General features: G+C 44.1%; 1 protein-coding gene across 1 annotated transcript in view; it reads left to right on the top strand.

The window, feature by feature from the left end:
* The window catches only part of PHACTR1 (phosphatase and actin regulator 1), a 547,774-nt gene that overhangs the window by 451,131 nt on the left and 72,798 nt on the right, over positions 1-23,845 (top strand). Inside the window, exons 5-6 of the mRNA XM_028107359.2 lie at positions 9,973-10,140; positions 12,114-12,320. Coding sequence (XP_027963160.1) covers positions 9,973-10,140; positions 12,114-12,320 — 375 coding nt within the window. The remainder of the gene's footprint in view (positions 1-9,972; positions 10,141-12,113; positions 12,321-23,845) is intronic.

Raw genomic sequence — 23,845 nt, forward strand, 5'->3', positions numbered from 1 at the left:
TGTGTGACACAATGAGGCATTTGCAGTCCCTGCAAGCAGCTGAGAATCCACGTGAGCTGTGGTTTATTGACCATCAGGTCCAGTAGAGGCGGGAAATGCTGATAAATCCAGCAGAAAACCGGCACGCAAGTGCCACCGAAACAAGCTTCCCAAGGTCAATGCCATTTTTGTGATAGGAAGTCCTTGCACCTCACATATTTAATGGCTTAGGCAAAGGCCTCTTATTAATTTCAAAATAGGAAATGAAATCCAGAACGGTAGCAACGCTAAAAAAGGCGAGGTGATTCTCTGAGCACAAAACATGTACCACTCCATTCTGCGTAAGAAATCATCCCGAGTATCGCAGCGTCAATTAAATTCTGATATTGAACTACATCTTGTACAGATTTTCAAGGTAGTAGGTTCAAAAGGACTCTGAGTTACAAAGATGCTTGTGTCAGACAGAAAGGAAACCCCATGGCTCTTGCACAGTCATTCCTCTGTATCAGCTGATCAGAATAATCCAAAGACTTGTAGCTGCAAATCAAGTGGAAGATTCTCTAACTTGTAGATTCCTAACATACAGGTTCCCTGATCCTACGGAATCCTCTAGTATCTTCCTCAAATCCTGGTGATACACAGAGACTTGTAAACACAGAGACAGATAAACACACTCACAATGACTTTTCCACAGTGGAAAAGAAAGCCCGTCAGAAAAGAGAGAAAGAGAGTGAGTGTGTATTGGGTTTTTTTTTTTTTGTTTTGCTTTTGCAAAGATGTTCAGTTCAAGTCTTTCTAAATGCTCAGGAATCAGATGCATTCATTCGCAAAGAGGGAATGTATTGCTTTCTGTGCATGTTTAAAATTCTACAAAATGTTATCTGTAGCACCATTTTAGTTTAATTACATTCATTCCCTGAACTCAGGCAAGTTGAAGAAAATATCTCCCACGAAAGTTGACACATGCCAGAGAACCATTTCCAACTTCTTAGGTTTAAAGCTTTTAACCTTTCAGTAAAATCCTTAGATAAATTCTTTCTTAGCTAACTGTTGCTCCGCAGATCATTTGGCTGACAATGAGAACCTCTAGGAGCTTTGATTACAATGATTTAAAAGGTTGTCGGGATTAATGGAAGCTTCGCGAAAGCTCTGTATATTGTGGCTCAATTGAAACCTTTGTGGGTTTCAAAACAGTGACTCTACCGCCTTCAGGGGTGGGTTTTTTCCTGCTCTAGTGGAAAAAGTCTATTAGTTTCCAGAAAAAAAGAAGTCAGTGAAGTCTTTACTTTGTGCCTTTCTAATATTAGGACCACCACTATGAGAGGAACACTTTCTTGGGAAAACACCTCCACTTTAACTCATCATCCACCCAGTGGAGGTGCCCTTTTTTTGGTCAAAGAGCGTGTCTGAGAAGCTAAAATGAGAACATGGAATGGGCTGAGTAGTGGCTCTTGTCTCAAAGGGAAACACAAGTTAGCAAATGCTTACAGTAGGCTCTCCTTATGTATCTTCACAAAGATAATGGTTTGCTTTAACATAGGTGGCTTCGCTTTTTGGGTTTGCTTTAATGATAGCCATTGAGGATCACCAGTAAATGAAAATGTGTTTGAATTTCTCACCAGTGTGCCTGTGTGGATTCTACACATTTGCATTAGCAACAAAGATGCAGTTTAATGCTGCTCAGGTTTCCGGTGTAAGATTGACACATGATGCCTCACTTATGTAGTCATTGTTCTTTAGGATGGGAGCATAAATGTAGCCAGGATTTCATGATGTCATTCACTCTTCTCTGTTGCAAGGACTTAACAGTAGCAGAATTTGGCTTTTAACTCTGTCATCTACATGTCTTACTTATACAGGATTGCTATACTGTTCTTTCCCCATCCTTGAGGAAGTAAAATCTCAAAATGAGTCATTTTAAATGAGATCACATACTCTCACCACTTACTAGCTCATTACCTACCAATTATATGACTTTACATAAGTTATTTAAACCATCTGGTGTTCACTTTCCTTTCTACAGGGAAGGGAATTTTGGTACCAACCCCACAGAACTGTTTTATGTAAATATTAAATGAACAAATAGCTGGCTCATAATAAATTCCCAACATATTGTTTAAGGGCTTGTTACTATTAAATAGAAAATGTCCAGCATTGTACTTGGCACTCCAAAATGCTTAAAAATGCTTCTTTGACCATCCCTTTCACTGTCCCATTTTTTTCTCCTTGTCTTTCTACTGTATGTAATAGAGAGGCTTTGTGGGTAGAACACAGGCTTCTTAGCTCTATGCTAAAACTTAACAGTTTTTTTTTAATAAAAATAAAACACTTTATTGGCGAACAATAAACCTGAACTCCATTAATATATTTCCCGGTTCTTGTGATAGACCCAAATAGAGCAAGTCAGACAAGAAAAAGAAAGTCTAAATGAAACATGATTTGCTGTTGTAGCTTCTCTGTTATTTCAGGCTTATTTGCAAGTTTGGGGGTGGGTACTTATTTCTTCCCACTGTCCTACACATAGCACTTTGATCTGGAAGGAAGTTGGGCATTATCCAACACAGCCCTTTTTTGTTTTCAAGGTACAGAAACTGAAGTCTCAAAAGTTCAGTGACTTGTTGCAAGCCAGTGATGGCAAAAATAAGAACAAGGCTCTCCCTGTGCTGAAAGTCTGGGTTCTTTGCATTGTAACTGCTGCTTCTCTCTTTGCACGCAGCCCTCCTGAGAATGAGTTAGGGGTGCTCACCAGCACTCTGCTGTTCGAGGACACACGGAGCGCAGCATGGTTTATAACACCATCCTGTCTGTCACCTTCTGTTTCTTTTTACCTGAGATAGTAGAAGCATTCTCTTCTCCTGAGGCTCCAGACGCCTAAGGATTTGAAGGGTCCAATATTAGTGCTCTCAGTAAAGACTAGTCTAGAGGAAGCCATTGACAATGACTCGTGCCCTCCCCCCAAGCCTGGACCTCACATCAGCCCCCCAAGAAGAAAGTCTGGTCCAAGGTGAGGAGGAGAAATGCAGAGTACACCCCCAGCACTCACCATTTGGTTAGGTCCGCTCCACCCCGTGGAGAAACAGAGACCTAGCAGTGAGGTCACTGCAGAGAAGGATAAGAAGCCAGGCCAAAAAAAAAAAAAAGAGGACTTAGGGAAAATCAGTGCCTCTTCAAGAAACCAGAGGAGTGAGGAAGGGGTTTTCCCTCCAACGAAACTTTTTTTTTTTTTTCATTTAATGTAACAAAGCAGCATGCAATTTTTACGTTGTTTTGTTTGTTTGTTTTACAAATGTAGCATCTTTACAGGAAAAAAGTTTTAATGATCATTAAACTCCACTTCTATCTTGCCAAATTTACTTCGGAACTTTGCCAGCCTGCATGCATATTTCATTTTGATGTGATCCCGATCCACAGGTACACATGGTTCTCCATTCTGCTTTTGTACTTGACATTATTTCAGATACATTTTTTAATGTCTGAGCACCACCCGCATGGTCACTTCATTTGCATTTCTTTCATTCCCAGCAAGGCTCTGCATTTCCCAAGAGGCACCTGGAACGCTTGACTTTTATTTGTTTGTATACATACTCTCCATACTTGGAATAGTCTGTCTTCTGTTAGCTGTGTTTGCTCCTGTCTCCCCAGGACACTGCTCTTTTTACATTTGGCATACAGCATTTTATTTTGCGAATTAAAAATCAAAAAGTTTTGTGAGAAAGCCAAAAACTCTCCATCTGGCTTCCCTCTTATGCAATCTGAATAAATAAATATGTGTGTGCACGCTTATTTATACTATGTATTCTAGTTTTAAAGTTTTACCTTTTTTTTGGTCCATGTGAAATGTATTGCCATAATGGTTCAATGTATAGGTGTGAAGCAATACTTTATACTCAAAGTCAACTATTATTTATTTAACTAAAGATGTCTTATCCAACAAGAAATGCATTTTTATTTTTATTTATTTTTTTAAAGATTTTATTTATTTATTTGTCAGAGAGAGAACACAAGCAGGGGGAGTGTCAGGCAGAGGGAGAAGGAGAAGCAGGCTTCCTGCTGAGCAGCGAGCCCGATGTGGGACTCGATCCCAGGACCCTGGGATCATGACCTGAGCCGAAGGCCGTCGCTTACCGACTGAGCCACCCAGGCGCCCAAGAAATGCATTTTTAAACATAGGTTTTTATATAATCCATATGCATATCCTAGAAAATCAGATTTGCGGGTAGAGCTCAAGTTTATATTAAAGTATTTTTTTAGGGCTCCTGGGTGGCTCGGTTAAGCATCTGCCTTCAGCTCAGGTCATGATCCCAGGGTCCTGGGACCAAGCCCCACGTTGGGCTCCCAGCTCAGTGGGGAGTCTGCTTCTCCCTCTCCCTCTGCTGTTCCCCCTGCTGTGCACTCTCTCTCTCTCTCTCTCTCTCTCCAATGAATAAATAAAATCTTTTAAAAAATAAATATTTTTTCAGAATTAAAATTGATACTTTCTTGTCTTCAACTTCAAAGCGCCATGAACCGTGAGACCTCTCAGAACAAAATATCTTTTGTGTGATTTTTAATGTTATTTAACATAAATGTTGTTCCGTGGCTATCTGTGAAAACCTAAAAGAATTCCTATTGCCCATTCTCCATGTGACCTTCATGTATGAAAAAACAACTAGAGGGGGAGAGGGGTGGGGGGATGGGTTAGCCCGGTGATGGGTATTAAGGAGGGCACGTACTGCACGGAGCACTGGGTGTTATACGAAAACAATGAATCGTGGATCACTACATCAAAAACTGATGATGTATGGTGACTAACATAACATAATAAAATAAAATTAAAAAAAAAACTTAAGCTTTGAGAAAATTTCATTGATCAGAAGGTGTCCGTCACCCTAAAACCAGAGAGTATTCTTAAAGCAAAACAATAATCAAGGAAAACTAAAACAAGAAAACCCTTGAATATAGACACAAAGGTGACATCCAGTTCTAGGTGGTTGGATATAACTCCTAAATAAACCAACACAAAACAAAACATTTTTTAATGTATCTTTTGAGCCAGTTCTCTGGATCACAACTGTTAGGTAAATCATACTTTCGGAACATTAAAGAAAATTCCATGCGAGACAAAATCCTCCTCAAATACGTGGTCTCCTGGGCAGAGCGCAAGTTTTGTATCTTAACTTCAGCTCTTACTTCTCTTCATCAGCGTCTCAGGGTTTTCTTCCCACTCCTGCTGCTTTTCCCACCTCTCACGCGAATTCCTCCGGGTGTCTGTGTTTCTGCATTTCTTCATCTGTGTTGTCTGTGTCCTCCCTTAGCACTTGGCGCCGTGCCTGGCTTGTGGGAGGGGAGGCAGGATGGGCTGTGGTAAAGCTCCAGGGCTTGGGGGACAGCAGACCAGGCAGGGGTTTCTACACGTATCAGAAGGTGCTGAAAGCAAACATCTGCCTCACTCACAAGGTCATTGTGAGAGCTTGCGGTTTCTGGGTTGTGATGCGGGTTGTTAATTACAGGCTCTCGACAGATGTTTGCCAGTTGAGTGAATTAATTCACCGTCACCTTTCCCTTCACTCTCCTTGATTTGGTTGTTAACCTGCCTCTACCAACATCTTCATTTCTTACGTCTCACGAAGAGAAGGCTGCTACACTTTCTATGACCAGTGCTATAGCTTGGATCCTTTGCTTTCTGTGTCTCATCATCTAAAATTTGCAACCTTGACTTGCACTCACTTCTGCATCATGTTCTCTTGTCACTTATGTGACCTGATTTTATCTTGTTAAGTATGTCTGCAGCTGGTTCACATTTTTAATTTTCCACTCTCCCCTACGGCTCTCCCCAGTGCCATATTCCTTTGTGGCAAGTTCATGTTCACGATCCCTGGTTAGACAAATGCAACCTCCTGTTTTCTTGTCCTCTTTGAGGTTTAATCCAACTGTCTCTGTTCCATGTTAGCCCCACAAACGGCATTTCCTGCCCCAGACCTCATCATGATAAGGCACTGTTGCCGTACCAGTTTCTCTTGCATCTCTGATTCCTAACCTCCAAGCCAGTGGATCTCAAAGTGTGGAATTCTGAGCAGCCAAAGCAGCTCCAGCATCCCCCAGGAACTTGCTAGCCATGCATATTGTCTGTCCCACCCCAAAACTATCGGTGCAGAAACTCTGGGGGTGGAACCCAGCCCCACTCCAGGGAATTGCGATGCCCACTGAAGCTGGAGAAGCATCGTCTCAACTCCTCTGGTCTCAAGAGACTTCCCCCTTCTTCCTGTTCCCCCTACTCATTCCTTCTACTGGTAGTTGTTGTGTGCTATTTTGGAAACCATTATTACAGCTCATTTTAGAAGATCGTGTAAAACAACAAAATAATTTCTAATACTATATAGGGTAATATTATTTCTAATATTTTTAATATTAGTATAAAGAGCAAACTCTTTCTCATCCCCGATAACAAGAGACAGTGATGATCTTGATAGATGAAGGTACAAATAATCCATGAGACTCCTCTTCATCGGGAGGGATTAGGTTCTTTCTAAAAAAGAAAAAGTTTTTCTAATAACGCAAATTAAAATGCCAATAAAAACCTTCTGTTGTAAATAGGAAGGACACCGAGAGTTACATACTCTTCAAATTAATAGAATTTGGAATTACCAAACATTGGGAACTCCCAGCTGATTTCTTAGCTTGATGATGAGTAAATGGGGTCAGTTATATTACTATTTCTACTTTTGTGTATGTTTGAAAATGTCACGAGAGGAATTTTAAAACAGCTGTTACTTAACGGTGGCAACATCACTGTAGCCCCGTGTTAAATGAATCCCATTCAGATGGTCTTCACTTTTGTCTCTACTGCTCTTGGTCATAAATGATATTAATAATGGATTTGTCATACTTGTTGAATGGTTTCAATTTATTTCTGCTAGATTGAGAGATATATATCTGTGTGTATAGATATATATATACACACACCTACACACACACATATATGTAGGTAGGTAGATAAAACATGGTTATGAAGGTCAATATTGAAGAAATGACCAAAAGCTATGAAATTCATGTGATTTGTCCATAGATCAGATGTATGTATCAGATGCTATGTAAATAGAGAAACCCTTCACGAAACAATTTTACAAGATTCAAGTATCTGTTACTTAGATATTGAAATATTAATACACATAAGTTTTGTCTATTGGAATTTCTCCTAAAAGGGGAGAATTCTAATTGCAGAAAAGGCTTTAGGCAGGGAAGTGATTGGCACAGCCTCCTTTTTTCATTATATCATAAAACATGGGAAACCCCCTTATGATCAGCCATAGGAAGATAGTTAAATAAAATTCAGTTTATTCATCCAATATAATCATTAAGATTATAATTATGCAAATTATAATATTTATAATAGTAAAAAAAAAACAAGGCATAAAATCCAATGCATAGTAAGATCACAACCATGAAAAATATGTACCGAGGGGCGCCTGGGTGGCTCAGTCATTAAGCGTCTGCCCTTGGCTCAGGTCATGATCCCGGGGTCCTGGGATCGAGCCCCGCATCGGGCTCCCTGCTCCGCGGGAAGCCTGCTTCTCCCTCTCCCGCTCCCCCTGCTTGTGTTCCTTCTCTTGCTGCATCTCTCTCTGTCAAATAAATAAATAGAATTTAAAAAATATATATGTACCGATAAATAAACTATTCTGGTTAGGTTGTCTTACTCTCTTTTCTTCATTATTATTTTTTTGGTGGAAATGTATTTTTAGAAATTATGACAATGGAATAACCAAGACTCTTTCCTCTCCAAAGCCGTTTGGGTCTTTGCGACTTAGCAAAGGTACGTTTAATCTATGGCGAGCTAAATTTTTTGAGAGTCGCTATGTCTCTAGGACTGCTTCTCCATTATTAGCAAACCCTCCAGCACTAAGCCAGCCACCTTGATGAAACCGAGATTCATAGAGTCTAAAGGAATCCAACTACAGTTGTATCTTTTCCCTAGTACTGCTTCTAGGGTACTTCTTTTTTTTTTAAGATTTTATTTATTTATTTGACAGATAGAGACATCGTGAGAGAGGGAACACAAGCAGGGGCAGTGGGAGAAGGAGAAGCAGACTCCCGCTGAGCAGGGAGCCCGATGCGGGGCTCGATCCTAGGACCCTGGAACCATGACCTGAGCCGAAGGCAGATGCTTAACGACTGAGCCACCCAGGCGCCCCTTCTGGGGTACTTCTTACCTGCCCAAAACTACAGCAGTCATTTGACTCTGTCGTTGGCCCGAAACCCCCACCCCTTCCTCGGGTTGTCTTAACCGAGACTTTTGTTACACTGGGCACATCAAAAATCAAAGTGGTTTCCTAGAGATGTGTTAAATTGAATGGCAGCGGCATTATTATTCCACCACCTGGGAACATGAATCGGAGCTACTTTCCACAACATCAGTGCGAACATGCTAAATTCAAGTGTGTTAAGGGGACCAGGGACCATCCCCGACAGGATGGCAACGCAGGAACGCACCCCCGAGGCCCTTCCCTCCTGAAGACTCTCGGTTTGGCTGAGTACTTAGAGTCCACACTGCGCTTCTTCTCTTATCAACAGGGAGTAGTAATCATTCTGTTAATTATAGTTATACTAACTGCCGAGCCATTCCGGGCATACAGAAAGGCCAAATGAAAAAGAAATGGGGAGAAAACCACAATCTTAAAGTGTGTCAGTGCTTTCTGTTGTCTGCCTCCGATGGTTTTTTACGGTATCTATTCTGTTTTTTTTTTTTTTCCGTGTTTATACAAGATTCAGGTGAAATAGCCTATGTCCTTGAACCGTATGGTGTCTAAAGCCTGTCGGTTTGTAGATGACTCTGTTGAACGTTTCATCAGGCCAGTTCTCACTGGGGAGGGAGGGGGCTGGAGGAGCATCCCTTTACTACCACATATTGTTGTGTATAAAATTAAAGCCTTGGGAGGAGCATTGCACAAGAAAAGGATTATTTATACCAGATCCACCTTGGAGTCGTGTCACTGTTTCATTTCTACAACTAAATCCTCTTTCTTCCAGTTTTAAGGCAGGTGATCGCTTTGCTGGTTTCTGTTTCTGACTAAGCGTAACGTAGGAGTCTTTCATCTGGATATTTATTCATCTTACTGGAACAGCTTTCCGTCCTCTTTAAAAATTAATTTGACTTTAATGCCTTGTTATTTAGGACTCCCCTGGGCTAGGATGAAATCACACTGGGGGAATTTTGATTTGACAAATGGCCATTGTGTGGCAGCCTTTGGTCGTCTCCTGTGCTGTTAACTAGCTGCTGGCCCCTTGCTTTGAGGAGCTTTAAGCAAGATCACAGTCGGCTCCCCCCAAGGGCGTGACCACTGGTGGACACTTGGGAGAATTCTGGCCCTTACTTCCAGCATCCTTAGGACGCTGCAGCCTGAAGCCCCCTGTGAGTGGTCAGTACTCATTCCCTCAGAAGGTTTGCAGCCAGTGAGGAGTGGTCCCTGTTGTCAGGAGGGAAGCCTGGGGGAGCTTCGAGCTCCTAAACTTCTATCTGCCTGGAGAAATTGGATGCTGGCGGGAGTAGAGAGAAAAGAAGATGCATTTTTCCTAGAGCCTTAGAGAACCATGCATCTGGTGTTTGCTGAGTGGCAGGAAGCCCTTGGCTCCCTAAAGTACGCATTCTTAATCCTGGTTTTCCAATCCTTGAGGCTTGCTCAGTTTTTCCAGGTTTTCCAAAATTAGGAAGAAAAGTTAATTTTAATTCGCTTTCATTTAAAAAAAATACGTACAAAATATGGTAGTTATGGTTAGAAAGAAGAAACAGGCAATTTGCTAGAGGTCACTGAAAATTGCCACCCTCGTAGTCCAATGCCATATGTCTAAAAATAAAATAAGTATCTGAAAAGCAAAAGAACAAGTGTAGATTTTACAGACTGACCTTGATAAAGATGGTTCAAAAACATTTAGATTCAATTAGCCGACGATAACTGTCACCCTTCCCTGGAAGGCGGGCATTGTCTAACTGTGCCATCTCCCTTCTCGCTCCCACAGATGGGGAGCTCTCCATATCGAATGAAGATGATTCGCTGGAAAACGGACAGTCCCTGAGTTCCAGCCAGCTGTCTCTGCCAGCCCTGTCCGAAATGGAGCCAGTCCCCATGCCCAGGGATCCCTGCTCATACGAGGTGCTCCAGCCTTCAGACATCATGGATGGGACAGGTAATGCCCCTGGTCGACTTGCATGTGGCATTCAGGACCTGTAGCCTGGCTGGACTTGGAGTTCTGTTTTGCACCACCCCGAGCCTAAGAATCTCCTGGAAATGGGGACGAAACTGCCCAATCAGTACATATTTACACTTACTGTTCTGTAGTTTTTCAAAAACATTTTTTGTAATCTTAATGTCTTTAAAGAAGAAGGCCCTGTTTTTGTACTATTGGGGATTTAAAGTGTCATTTTAAATGACATTTTTGTTTTTTTGTTTTTTTTCCCTAGCACTCTTTTCTGTTAAGCTCAAGCTAAGGAATCCTACACTTCTTCTAAAGGATACCTATCTAATTCACGTGTTTGTAAAACCCTGGCACGGCCTTTAAGCCCAGTCTCCATATACCAGCTAATGGTTGTATCAGTTTAGCAAATTGTATCCGTTTACTGTACACAGTCGATGTGTTAATTGGCTATTAAATTGTATACAATTTACTGGCTAACTCATATGCTGCTGACAGGTGATATTTGGTACCATTGGACCATCACTACTTCTTTGGTCCAAAGCCCTCTGAATGGTCAGTAGTCACTCCCACAGAAGGTGGGATCCTCCCAACAGCCAGTGAAGCATGGTCCCTGTTGTCAAGAGGCGAGCCTAGGGGGGTGGAAGGGGAGGGAACTCCCGGAATCTCCAGAGTGTGGGGAGAAAGACCACATCCTTTTTCCACACCATATGCAAAGTCTGCATGAGCCGGGCTCAGGTGGGAAGACGGGAGAGCTGGGGTCACAGAGTCAGTTCCATGCTCCACTTTGGGACCTGATGATAACGGCGTCCCTTGGGAGAGGGGGAGAACCGAGTGCTCATGAGGGCCTTAGTGCTACAGGGGACACTGCAGCCCAGATTAGGGAGGAAGAAGAGGTCAGGGAGAGTCACTGGAGTCATGCCAATCAGCAGCGATGAGAAGCAGGACACTATGCATCTGAGTTACATTCCCCCCCAGGCTGAGCAGGGTTTTTCAATTTAAAGCAGTGAATTGTTTTTCTCATCCAACCTTTCTTGTGACATTGGAATCACACAGATTTGACCGTTGGAGGGAGATCTGTCATCCCAGTGAACGCAGAGTTTCAGTCTTACTGGCCAGGCTGCCCCCCTGCCCCGCCCCAGGACAGCTCTTAACTGGAGCCAGTCGGGGTCTCCCATGGCAGAAAGGTAGAGCCAGACCCAATGCCGGACAAAGAGAAGTGGGGGAAATCAAACAGAAAACCATCATTCCGGCGACTGAGAGGAGAGAGGAAGCGGGGAGACAGGAAGACATTGTCTTGGTGCATCCTTTGTCTGGTCAAGGTTTATAGGAGCCCCTACAACTGCTTGGCTGGCCCCAGAACCTGGACGAGCAGCCACTCCGGGCATGTGGGGATGCCCGGCCTGGTGTCAGCCTCTAGACTGCTTCATTACTTCATGTCCCAGACCCGGGGAGACCCAGTGGGCAAAAGCAAGGCCCCAGAATCTCCTCTGTCTTCCTCTCGACAGAGAGCAAATGGGCCCAAGGGAAGATGCCAGCATTTGGTGCTGGTTTGGTTCAGAAGGGGCACTTTTGTCCCTGACCCACTGCACCTGCCATCCGTGGATTGTTGCCGTGGTCCCGAGTCACGTTTAGAGCACTCACAGAAGGTGTAGTGTAAATGCCAAGTTGAAGTGGTGAAGCTTGGGAGAGTTTGGAGAAAATGTCTTCTTCCCTTTTCCCCCCTTCTCCCCTCCCACCTCTCCCTTACTGCCTCAACCTCCCTGATGTGTCCCTCCACTCCCTCGCCCCTGCTTTATTGAATTTCTAGCAGCCTCTCTCTAACTCTCCGCATGTTCACGACGGCCTGGAACAGTCGGTGCTCTGCTGTGTTGCTAACCCACACCCCCGTCCTGTGTGCTCCTGCCGGCCCCACCTGCATTGCGTTTGTGTAATGTCTCCTGTGTGTCGTGTGGTTGTCCCCTCAGTGTCTGAAGAGAGTCCCTCTGCCAGTGAGTCTGGAGTCCTCCTGTCCCAAGATCCTTCAGCCAAACCAGTCCTGCTACTGCCCCCCAAAAAACCTGCTGCTTTCTCTGGAGACCATGAGGAGACCCCAGTGAAGCAGCTGTCCCTTCTCAAGCAACCCCCCGCCCTGCCTCCCAAACCCACTGCCAGGATTGCCAACCACTTAACAGGTGAGTCAAGATGTCTTCCGGGGGCGTGCAGCCCTGCCTTCCCTTCAAGGGATAATCTCTTATTCTCTTTTTCATTTTATCTGAGTGAGCCCTGCTGCACCTCTCCGGTGAGGTTGCTCTGTGGGACGTTTGGGTGTTTCCGTGTGTGTCTTGGTACACGCAGTCGTGATCTGGGTTTGTGTGTTTTTGTCAAGAAGCATTCGATATGCACCTACCAGCCATATGCCAAGAGCCTCTGTCATGTGTATCTGTAAATATGTACATTGGTATTTGTGTGACTGACTCACGATTATTTGCCCATCGAGGTGAATTAGATTCAACGTCAAAATCTTTGCAAAGATGAAGAGTCGTACCTTGTTCCCTTTGTAATGAGTTTGCCAAAGCTTTAAAGCTTTTGTCTTTATTTTATTGATCTGAAGCCCGGCATATTTCCTCGATTAAAATTCATGTCTGTGCTGTTTGTTCTGCTAAAAAAAACAAACAAAAAAAAAAACAAAAAACAGTAGAGATCATCTGCAAAGTATTGTGGGAAATACTTTTAAAAGAAGAGTTAAGTTTTGTCCTAAAATGATTTTTATGTTTTCATGCTGAAAGTGTTAGTGAACTCACCGTACCTACTGCTATTAAATTGGTCATCTAATGAAGTTGTACTTCACCACCCATGAATCAGACAGTACTTTCTGATTTAACGTTGGGGTTTAATTTAATTAAAGAGGGAAGATTTCAGGGGCTTGTTTCTCTAACCTTGAGAGTAATTCCATCTGATCAGCTGCCTTTTTATAGTGCACTTGATATTTTTGCAAATAGTTTCTAATTGATCTCTGTACATTTTTGTGAGACGTGATGAGGATAGAGGTAGGGCAGAATATTTGCCTCTTTTATAGTAGAAAAGCTGAAGTTTAAGAAAAATGAGTGCTGTTATCAGGCCTAGCAGGAACTATGCAGCGGAGGCACGCTTAGACCCCATGCTTCCTAATTCCTTACCCAGAGAATGTTGTCTCTGCGATAGGAGGGTGGCTCCCACGTGGTGCTGAGTGTCATTCGAGTCCAACTTAAACGCAAGATTGAGTCAAACGACTCTGTCCACGTGTGTGTCCATCCAAGCCAGATGTTTGTGGTTCGAAAGAGCACATTTCCGTCTAAAAGAACCGTTCAACATGTTAATAACACTTCGGTCCAGTGCCCCAAAATGTAAATGCATAGAAAAGCACAAAGGTGAAAATGCCCTCCTAAACTTGCCTCTAAGAGATAACCACTGTCTGTTTATCTGTCTGTCTAATGAAAGTCAAGTGCCTGCTCTACACAGTCTCTGAGCAGCAGCTTTTTGCACACGGTGCTATCTTGTGGACTGATTCTCATGTTCATAAATACTCCCCAACATGCTTTTGTTAGCTGCCCGGTGTGGAGTAGGTGGACTCTCCCATCTCCTGTTGTAAAAATCACCACAGCGAACATCCTCAGCGGCATACATTGCTTTATAAGCATAGGTGTTTCTCCTAATTTTGTTCTAGAATTAGAGTTGCTTATTCTAATTCCAGAAATCAATTATATACCTTTGAAGAACTATAGGCTTTTGAAGGCTTTGATGCCAAATTTCCCTGAAGATTAAATATTGCAAAATAAACTCCTGTATGTAGTTCATATTTATTCATCAGACATGTGCTAGGTATCAAAGTGGATGCAAATAACAGTTTAATATATAAATTTTACATGTATATATTTTGTATGTTTCTATAGTATATGTACACAGAATACAGTGCCAAAATACACTCTGGAGTATCAGTTGGATTTCCATGCAATCCGATAAAAGGGCATGGAAGGGCTGAAGCCTGAGCTGTCCCTTCAAGCATAAAGGGCATTTATAGAGAATGAGGGGAGAACATTCCGGGAGAGAAGGCCCTGCTCAGAGGCCCAGAGATGGCATTGTTTTGGGTCCATGACCAGCGGCCGAGCTGGGGCAGAGGGTCCCTCTCAGGATGTATTGAGAAAGCGTTCACTAGGTAAGGCATATGAGGATTTAGATTCTGTTCCTGTGGCAGCAGAGAACCTTTGGAGGTTTCTGAGCAGGGGAGTAATGTGATGAAAACTAGCCTTTCAAAGATTTTCCTGGGTCACTGTGTGGAATGAACAGAAAGAGAAGGTGGAAGGCCTAAAAAAGGCTAGCCCTATGCCTCATTCTCCAGAATCACTAGTGGAATTAAATGGAATAATTTGAACCAGGGAGACTATGGGGGGAGCTTCTCCTGTATCTGAAATATGAGCTCACGAGCATCTGGCCGATCCCAGCAGGAGGAGAGAGAACAGAACAATAGAAAAGACATTTTAAAAGAAGAATCGACAGAATTTCTTAGCCAACAACATCCCCTAATTTATCTAGGTATCTCATTGATGAAGGCACACTTCATTCCCAGCTTCAGCTATGAGCCATGAACTTGGGCAGCCTGGTATCCGCAGGACTCTTGATACATGAGAGCCTGAGGCTCTCTGAATTAGCCCAATCTCTGGCTTCCCCTGTCCGTTTCCAAGTAGAGTGGACTTACCTACTCTCTATAAACCTCACCTCTAGATAACTTGGATCAGAAAGATAAAAATACATAAAAGCTAATCATCCTTGCCATGCTGTAGTATCTGGTAGCCTCTGAAATAGGAGGAAAACAAGATAGGTGGAGCTATCTGTGGGCTGTCAGCCTGGTGCTGTCCTTTTGGGTTTACACTCAATTAGACGTGCTTAATTTTTGTAAGTGAACAATCAGTCATAATGAATCTGCATCACCATGAGGCAGCTACATTAACCCTGTTCTGTTACTAATTACTCTGGAGACATCTGGGCTCTGTCAGAAGAAATTAATAAACTAAGAATTCTAGAACTCTAAATTGAGACTTCTAAGTTGTAGCATGCTCTCTCTCCCTGTCGGCTGTCCTGTTGACATTTTTGAAAGGGAACACAGGACAGTTTGAAAGACACCAGGCATGATTAATAGAGAGTGACAGTGGTTAATGGTCCGGTAGGATCCTAGAGGAAGCGTGAGCCTGACCTGGGGTCACTTCCAAGGATACGATCAGGCAAAGACAAGCAGAAATAGCTCCGCTTCAGCACGCGCTTCCCCTTTATCAGGAAAACCATTAGGAACTTGGAGACTGTCTCACGAATTTGCTCTGTTCGCCAGCAAGTGGAGAGAAGCCTACCTGCTCTCCCAGACGATCTTTCGTCTTCCCTTGTCATCATCCTGGCCTCCGACTGCATGTGATAGAGGAGCATCAAATTCCATTCCTTCCGATCTGGAAGTACGGTGCATAATGCAGGTGGTTGAGGTGAATGATTCTCAAAACGCCTCTTTCTTGGGATGATGGCGGACCCCAGAGGAAAAGGGTTGATTGAAGCGGGGCAGGGGGTGGGGGAGAAACCACTCTCTCCTATCTTTCTAAGTCTTCATCAGTCATCTCTCCAGCCATCCCGGCTCTAGGAGTCCGATATGACACGCTGCATGAATAATCCATGGCTCTGCGTACGGTACCTGTGATTAGGGGCCCCGTAGGTGCCGTTTGAATGAAGGATAATCAGCTCCCATGAGAGCTGGGCTTCACAGTCTGCTGTTCACACTTGGGTAATAACAATGGCAGCTGCCGTTTTTTGAGACCTTTACGGCATATCGTTTAGTCCTATGAAGTCCATGCTATTATCGTTATTCTCTCTTTCCTAGAGGAGGAAAAGGAAATTCTTTGACGAGTTAAATAACTCGGTCCGTGGTTATAGAGTGTAAGTGCAGAGATGGACCCACTTTGTTTTACTCCAGAGTTCTTACTCATAACCATCAGTTTCTACCATCCTCACTAAGATATCTGGTCTTAAAATTTAAAACAGTGGAATCATGAGCTTGCTTTGGATTTTTTTGGCCTTGTGTGTTTCAGTCTGTTTTTAGAAAATTGGCTTCTCAGGACACCTGGGTGGCTTAGTCGGTCAAGCATCCAACTCTTGGTTTCAGCTCAGGTCATGACTTTAGGGTCGTGAGATCAAGCCCCGTTGTTAGGCTCCGTGCAGAGCGTGGAGCCTGCTTAAGGTTCTCTCTCACTCTCCCTCTGGTCCTTCAACAGCCCCCCACAACTGCTTGCACTCTTTCTCTCCCCCTCTCTCTCTCAAAAATAAATACATAAATTGATGGATTGATTAAATTTTAAAAAAGGAAATTGGCTTCTTTATTTGCACAACTCAAAGACAAAAGTGTATCCAGTCTTTCAAAAATAAGTAATCTCAAGGCACTTGATTATGAAGAGGAGGACTTGAATGCAGTTGGGTTGGGTTTGGAAGAACATCCTGGAAATAGACAGTCTGTAAGAATCAAGAACGGGGCAAATCACGTGGGAAGCATTTGACCACAGTTAGAGACTAGCAGTTCAGCAAAGAAAAGGAAGTGTTGGGGCGTCTGGGTGGCTCAGTCGGTTAAGCGTCCAGCGCTTGACTCGGGCTCAGGTCATGATCTTAGAGTTGGGAAACTGAGTCCCGAGTCAGTGTGGAGCCTGCCTGAAATGCTGTCTCTCCCTCTCCCTTTGCCCCTCTCCTGCTTGTTCTCCCTCTCTCTTTCTCTCTCCAAAATAAATAAATCTTTAAAAGGAAGGATGAAAAGAAAAGGAAGTGTTGCTGATCCTTTAAAAATAAGTCCTTCTGCTACTGTGAACCTGCCCAGGGTTCCTTTGTCTTTAGACCCTGAAATACAAGGAACTTGGGTCAGTCGATAGCTAGTTTCAACTTTCCAAAGGTTTTTACAACTGCAGACTTACCTGGCAGATGGCATCCATGCCCCTGTGGTACTTCTCAACGTCACATGTCTAGTGAGAATATTCTGTCCAGAGCTCGTCACACCAAAACCGGCATTCCTTTTTAGACAGTCTCTTGAGTTTTGTGGACCCTGTCCACGGCAGACTCTTCTGTAGTCCCATTCTGATCTGTGATCTTGTTCCCCTCTGGCTCTCTTACTGTGTGTCCCCATTTCTCTCCAGTATCCTACCCCACCTTCCTCCTTCTCCTCCTGCAGCCTCCTCTCCAGTCCTACAAAATCATCTACTTTTGCCTCTGTCCTTGCATTCTACTCAGAAAATGCAAGAAAACTGGTAACTGGACCACGGTGACCTTGGACCTCATCTCTGCCTTTAAATGGAAAACGGGAACTACAACCCAGAAGCCTCAGAAAGAGGTTTAAGGTTCATAGTCTCTGGGTAACTGATACCTTGAAGGAATTGGAAATGTACCCAAATTTACTCTTTATCCTCAATTTTCTGTATTTTTCCAGTCTTGATTTCCCTTTCTTAAGATGCAGAAATCCTTTCTTGGTGCATGGGAGGACTTTCTCTTAAAACATTTCTAAAGGGTGCTCTCTCCTCTCACCTCTGGGACCAGCATGAAGATGACAACAAAATACCTTTTTTTTGTGGCACTTTGTTAGGTTGGAGATGGAATTCACTTGGCACTTTTTTTTTTTATGGTGGTAAAAACAACATAAAATTTACCTTCTTAATAGTTTGTTAAGTGTGCAATTCAGTAATGTTAACTAGATTCAAGTTGTCCGTTAAGCAACAGATTTCCAGAATTTTTTCATCTTGCAAAATCGAAGCTCTGTAGCTATTAAATGACTCCTTTTCCTTTCCTCTCTGCTTCACCCCTGATAACCACCACTTGCCTTCTTGTTGCGAGGATTTGAGGCATCTCAGATATGTGGAATCGTATAGTTATTTGTCTTTTTATCAGAGGCTTGCTTCACTTTGCATGATGCCCTCAGGGTCCATCCATGCTGTAGCTGTGATCAGATTTCCTTCCTTTGTAAGGCCGGATGGCACTTCTATTTTGAGGGCCCACCCTGTGCAAGGTGCTCCGCCAGCCTTGATATAATTTATAAGCAGTGTTGCCTCATCAGCTGTAGGGGTCGTCGACAATTATAAGCTACAGAAAATGCTTCGTATGAAGATGTATAAACATGGTTCTCAAGAAATACAAACAGCAGGAGACCGAATCCTTTTGAAAGACTCAGAAAAAAAACATCATAAAGGAGGATGTGTTTAAAAGTTAAAGATGAGTCACATTTTGAAGGTCATGGAGGGGAAAGGAGGTCATTGTGACATGGGAGGCAGAGTTCACAGAGGCACCTGAGAGGCACAGTATGTTCAAGAACTAGCCAATAGCCCAGCATGGCCGGGGCGTAGGATTTGTGGAGGGAGGTAATCAAAGATCAGGCCAGAGGTGGGTTGAAGGGAACCTGTCGAAAGCCTCGAATGCCATGATGAAGGATTTGACTTTAGAGGAGGAGTGGGCATGTTTTGTGGACATTTAGCAGCAGTTGCTTGATTTCAACCCAGTTTGTCTCCTTGATGCTCTTGTGGATCCGATGGACAATAATGCTGGGGACTGGAGGTGTAACTGGAAATATAAAGGAAACTGGGGCATGGCCCTTGTCAACCGGAAATTGCAAAGGGCACCAAGCTGCTGCCCTTCGTTCTTCTCTTGGACATCATGGTGTTAGTATCCCGGGGTCAGTTTCCTGAGAGTGAGGATGGAGTTGGCCTTGGTCCTTGCTGTGACCTCAGCTAGCACTGAGGAACCCCAGAACAGGAGGGCTTGCGAGAGAGAGAACCTCCTGTGGGGGAGGCATTGAAGGAGGTGCTGGATGATCATTTGCCCACGAGTTCGTAGCAGGATCCTTGTTCTGGGGTTCTGAGTTATGCCGTAAACAAAATCGGATCCTCATTCGTCTGTAGAGCTTGAAGGAGCCCTGACACCTGGATGGAAAGCAGTGCCTTATTAGAGTAGCAGATAGAACATGACAGTCACGCATCAGTCAAACTTGTGGTCCAGACCGAGGTGTCAGAGCGTGCTGGGATTGTCAAGGGAAAATGGCAGTGCACTTACAGTCCGTCAGGTGCAGGTGGATAGACCAGCCACCGCCATCACTGTAAATGCAAGAGCTAGGAGTGCGTCCGTCAACAATGAATAAGTATTGTGCTTCGGGTAGATGCAAGGTTGGAGACGAATTGCAACCATCCTTTTTTTCCCTTTATAATATCTAAGGATCTGGCTTGAACTTACTCGTACCTTCACCCTGAATGTTCTGCCTCTTCAGAGCTCCATAAGGTATATGTAGTATTTCATTTTTTTTAAGATTTTATTTATTTGAGAGAGAAAGAGAGACAGAGACAGAGCATGAGCAGGGGGGAGGGGCAGAGGCAGAGGGAGAAGCAGACTCCTCGCTGAGCAAGGAGCCCAACTCAGGACTCAGTCCCAGGACCCCGGGATCATGACCTGAGCCGAAGGCAGACGCTTAACCGCCTGAGCCACCCAGGCGCCCCGATGTAGTATTTCATTTTATACCATCCAAATATACTTTCGGACATCCTCGATCTGTTCGTTGGTTCCGGTGTTCTGAGATCAGATGAGCATGTTCATGCTTCCCTTCATGACTTTGTGACTTTGATCTGACTCTCCCAGCCTTCTCCTGGATAGTCAAAAATAGCTGTCCTCCCAGGGGTCACTGTTGGGTCCATGCTTCTTGCAGTTGTCCATCTCTAGAACCTTCTTCCTGTCTTTTGTACCTGTCTTGCAGAAGCCTCAGGTTCCATAGGTCAGTTATCAGTTGAACACTGCTCTCCTCCCCCGGTCTCCCTGGGAGCAAAAGCACTTATCCTCATCGCTGCAAAATCAAACCATATAATGGGCTTTTGTGCAGATGATTTGTAATCTCTAACAAAATGCCGATCTCAACGGGTGTTTGTTGTCATGATATAGGGATACCTAGAGTTGTCACTCTTTAAGAGCAGTTTTGTGACAATGAATAATGTGTAATTTTACTTCAAAAAAAAAAAAAACACAACACCGAATTTCATGCCCTGCGAAGATGACTGGTGACCCAGCTGTGACCCCCACCCACTGCCCAGCATCTCCATCCCCGTGAGGCATGTTCTTCCCTCCTTGTTGTCATCTGCCCAGATGGCCTTTGGAAGGGGTAAATTAAAACAAAACATTTTGTTGTGGAAAGTGACTCAGAAACAAAATCAGGTGCTGGTGACGTGTGTGCTATCATGGCCCTCAATTTTAGGATTCTGGAAGGTCTCAGGACATGTTTGTCACAAACATCAGGTGGTCGTTGGTTTCCATGTGCCAGCCTGGCTTGGGAGAGAAAGCCAGGCTTATGGCATGTAACACAAGTCACTTCTTTGTTACTTGTTTCCCTCCACACCATTCCTCTTAACTCAAGGGGTTGGTCGGCACATGTGGCCTTTCCAGGCATGGGACCAACGAACTTAGAACCCCTAGGATGGTCTGAAGGAATTGACGGAACTCATGTGAGCATCTTTGTTTGCAGCCAGGGGGAATCTGATTCCGGGCTTTGGTGACTCTGGACTCTCGTTTTAAGTTCTAAGTACGCTTCATAGAGTCTCTTTATGTTCTTGGGTTGAATGCCTGTATCTATAAAAAGGAGACCAGAGACTCTAACCCACCAAAACCAGGTTGGCAAATGGCTGAGAAATTGTTGCAACACCCTTGTTCATTAAGACAGTAAGTGCTACTCTCATTGACACGTGCTCGGATGCATCCTCAGTTATACATGGGCTTTGACAGTGGGTGTTAGTAAAAAAAGAGAGAAGAGAGGCTAGAGGTGTGTGCCGTTAGCCCACACTGGTTCTGTTAGAGACTGCGGTCCTGTGGCACAAGAATGGACCAGAGAATTAATCTGGAGTTTTCCTTCCCTGGTCTGAAGTCATAAGCCAGAGCTGTGTCATGTTTGGAAATAACAGCCTTCTTGGGTTTTATGGCTCTGTGACACTCACAGTTTGAGTTTATTCTCCTTGTTCTCTGGAACTCCATCAACATAGACAGTTTTATGAATATAACTGCATCTCGATCAGTCTGGCTGCCGAGGGACTCGTGCATTTCTGAATCAGCAAGCAGAGAGCTTTGTGTTTGCCCCCGCAGAACCAGCCACTGCCATCATTAGAGATGCAGGAGTCAGAGTGTGTCCTCCAACAATCCATAAATACCATGCATCCCCTAGATGCAAAGTTCTTTTATTCATCAAGGTGCTGTTGAGGCAAAGGAGACTTTTTTTATCCCTGGATTTTTAGAGGTAGAGTCTGAATCCCAAAAAAGGTGAGCTATCTTTCCCAAGCCATGGAACAGCCGAGAATCTAGGTTCTGTCACTCCCAGTTCTGCGTCCTTTTCCACTAGCCCTCAATGCTGATGCAGGGCGCCATGCACTGGAACAACACCCTGAAACCTGGAAGGCCTCGCCTTTTTCTCTTCCTGCAGTGCTTTGCTGCAAGCAGGGAAGGCTGCCGAGACCATCCTTTGGAAGCTCTCTTTCCCGTTATTGCGTTCGCTTTCAGGCAGTTTTTCACCTCCCTACTTAGAACCACCACACACTAAACCACCAACACACCAGTCGCTGTCTTGGCTTCTTGTGTCCCACCCCCGACGGGAAGTCTCAGGCTAGGGGACGCTCACAGGAGTCGCAAGAGTCCCGTGAGTAACCGGCCAGAGGGATGCCGTGCTCGGCAGATTACAAAGTGTGTCCACATCCTCTAGTCTGACCCGCACGACAACCTGTGGCAGAGGCAGGGAATATATTATTTTCTCAGGATCAGTGAAGACTACATCTGTGTAGACATTGATCCATGTACTTCTCTGGGATGGCTCAGGCCCATGCCAACACAGACCTCAGAATGGATTTCAGCCCACCGGTCCCTGTGAAGCTGTGTAGACATTAGTCCATGTACTTCTCATAACAGACAAATGAAGTAGGTTATACTCCCTTTCTACAGATGAGCAAACTGAGGCTCAGGAAGGCTAATGTCTTAGGCAAAATGACAGAGCTTCTTGGTCTTGGAACTGGGATTAAACTCCAGCTCTTCTGAGATCTAGCCCAATGGTGATTTCACAGGCCTCAACCTGCAAAAGAACAGCCCCCCACAGGCCCTGCTCAGCCCTCAGAGAGCAAGCACCGGAGCTGAACCTCCTCCAGAAGGCCCTGGGCACTTGTCCTCTTCACAGAGGAGCGGCCCTGAGGAGATAATTTCTCAGCATGGGTGGTGCAGGGCTCCCTGGGGTCTTTGTCAAGATGCACATTCTCATTCAGAAGGCCCGGGCTGGGCCCTGAGACTCTGCATTTTTGACAGGCTCCCCGGAGGCTCTGCTACTGCCAGTCCTTGGACCACACTTTGATTAGCAGAGCCTTAGGGTAGGAGAAAGTAGTCGTTAAGTTCTACCTCTTCCCACGGCTCTCAAGACATGATGAGAAAGAAAACCAGCAGATGTTTATGAAGCACCTGCTATGCGCTGGACCCAGCTCCTTGTCAGCGACCACGAGGGGAAGAGCCGCACCTGATGTCATAAAATTAATGCATCACTTACACCTACTGCAAATAAAAATCGTCAGCAAGTCAAAAAAAAACTGAAATGGATTGAATCGACTGTATGTGAGATGCTGTGACAAAGGGAAATACGGGGCCCATGAGAGCCTAGTGGTGGCACCTTCCCCCTGGGGAGGCTGAATGACCTTCCTAAGGAAGTCATTCCCATCATCATGGGATGATGAAAATGACAGCAACCAGGAATAGAGCTACTATTTATTAACAGAGTGCCAGGCACAATGCCACACAGTGAATGCTCTTTATCTTACGTGATTTGTGCAATAGGCCTATGACATCTTCATCCCCATTTCACAGATTGGAAAACAGAACATCAAAGAGATCAAGCAGCTGCTGTTACTCTCAGAGCTGAATTAGTGCGTGATTTTGTGGTTTATCTTCTGTGTTTAGTATGACAAACTCTGGTAATGATCTTGTGCCACTTAATCCGGTAATAACTCGGGGCACTTTCTCAGTGTGGTCTCTACCGAGGTCAGAGTGATCTGGGAGCTTCTCTACGAAGCAGACTCCCAGACCCCGCTGTAAACCTACTGAATCTGAGTCTCTGAGACTGAGGCTCAGGAATTTGCCTCTCCCAAACCTTCTCTATGAGGTTGGTTGAAATCACTGCCGTAAGAATTTGGCATCTTGGAGAGAAACGGTGGGGTCATGCAGTCCATTCCCAATCTATTCATCTCAGTCTGTCCTTGTTACAAAAATGTCAGTGCCTCTTTAATCAGAAATGAGTATTGGGTGTATGTTTCCTTTGTTGTTTAATACACGCATACAATACACATAGGACATATGAAAATCAGTAAGAAGGAAACAAGAGGAATCTGATGCACTGAATCAAGTCGGTAGGAAAAGCTAAACATATGATTAAGTATTGCTTGAGACAAAATTTTGAAGAAAGGCTCTTTAGGCAAACTTGTCTGAAATGTACTTAAAGTATTCTAAAGCAAATAAAACAGAAAAAATGCACCCACGAGGATCTAAGAAATCTTTTCATCCACAAAATGCTCATCCATAAGTGATTTTTATAAATATAAAATTAAACTGGAAGCGCCATTAGACAAATTGGTTTTAAGACAAGTCCCTTAATTGCAAATGTTAGATTTAGACAAAGCTAGTCATTAGG

This window comes from Eumetopias jubatus, unplaced genomic scaffold (genome assembly GCF_037043125.1).
Source record: "Eumetopias jubatus isolate StellerSeaLion01/CBP00866 unplaced genomic scaffold, mEumJub1_p1.0 scaffold_6, whole genome shotgun sequence".
NCBI classification, from domain to species: domain Eukaryota; kingdom Metazoa; phylum Chordata; class Mammalia; order Carnivora; family Otariidae; genus Eumetopias; species Eumetopias jubatus.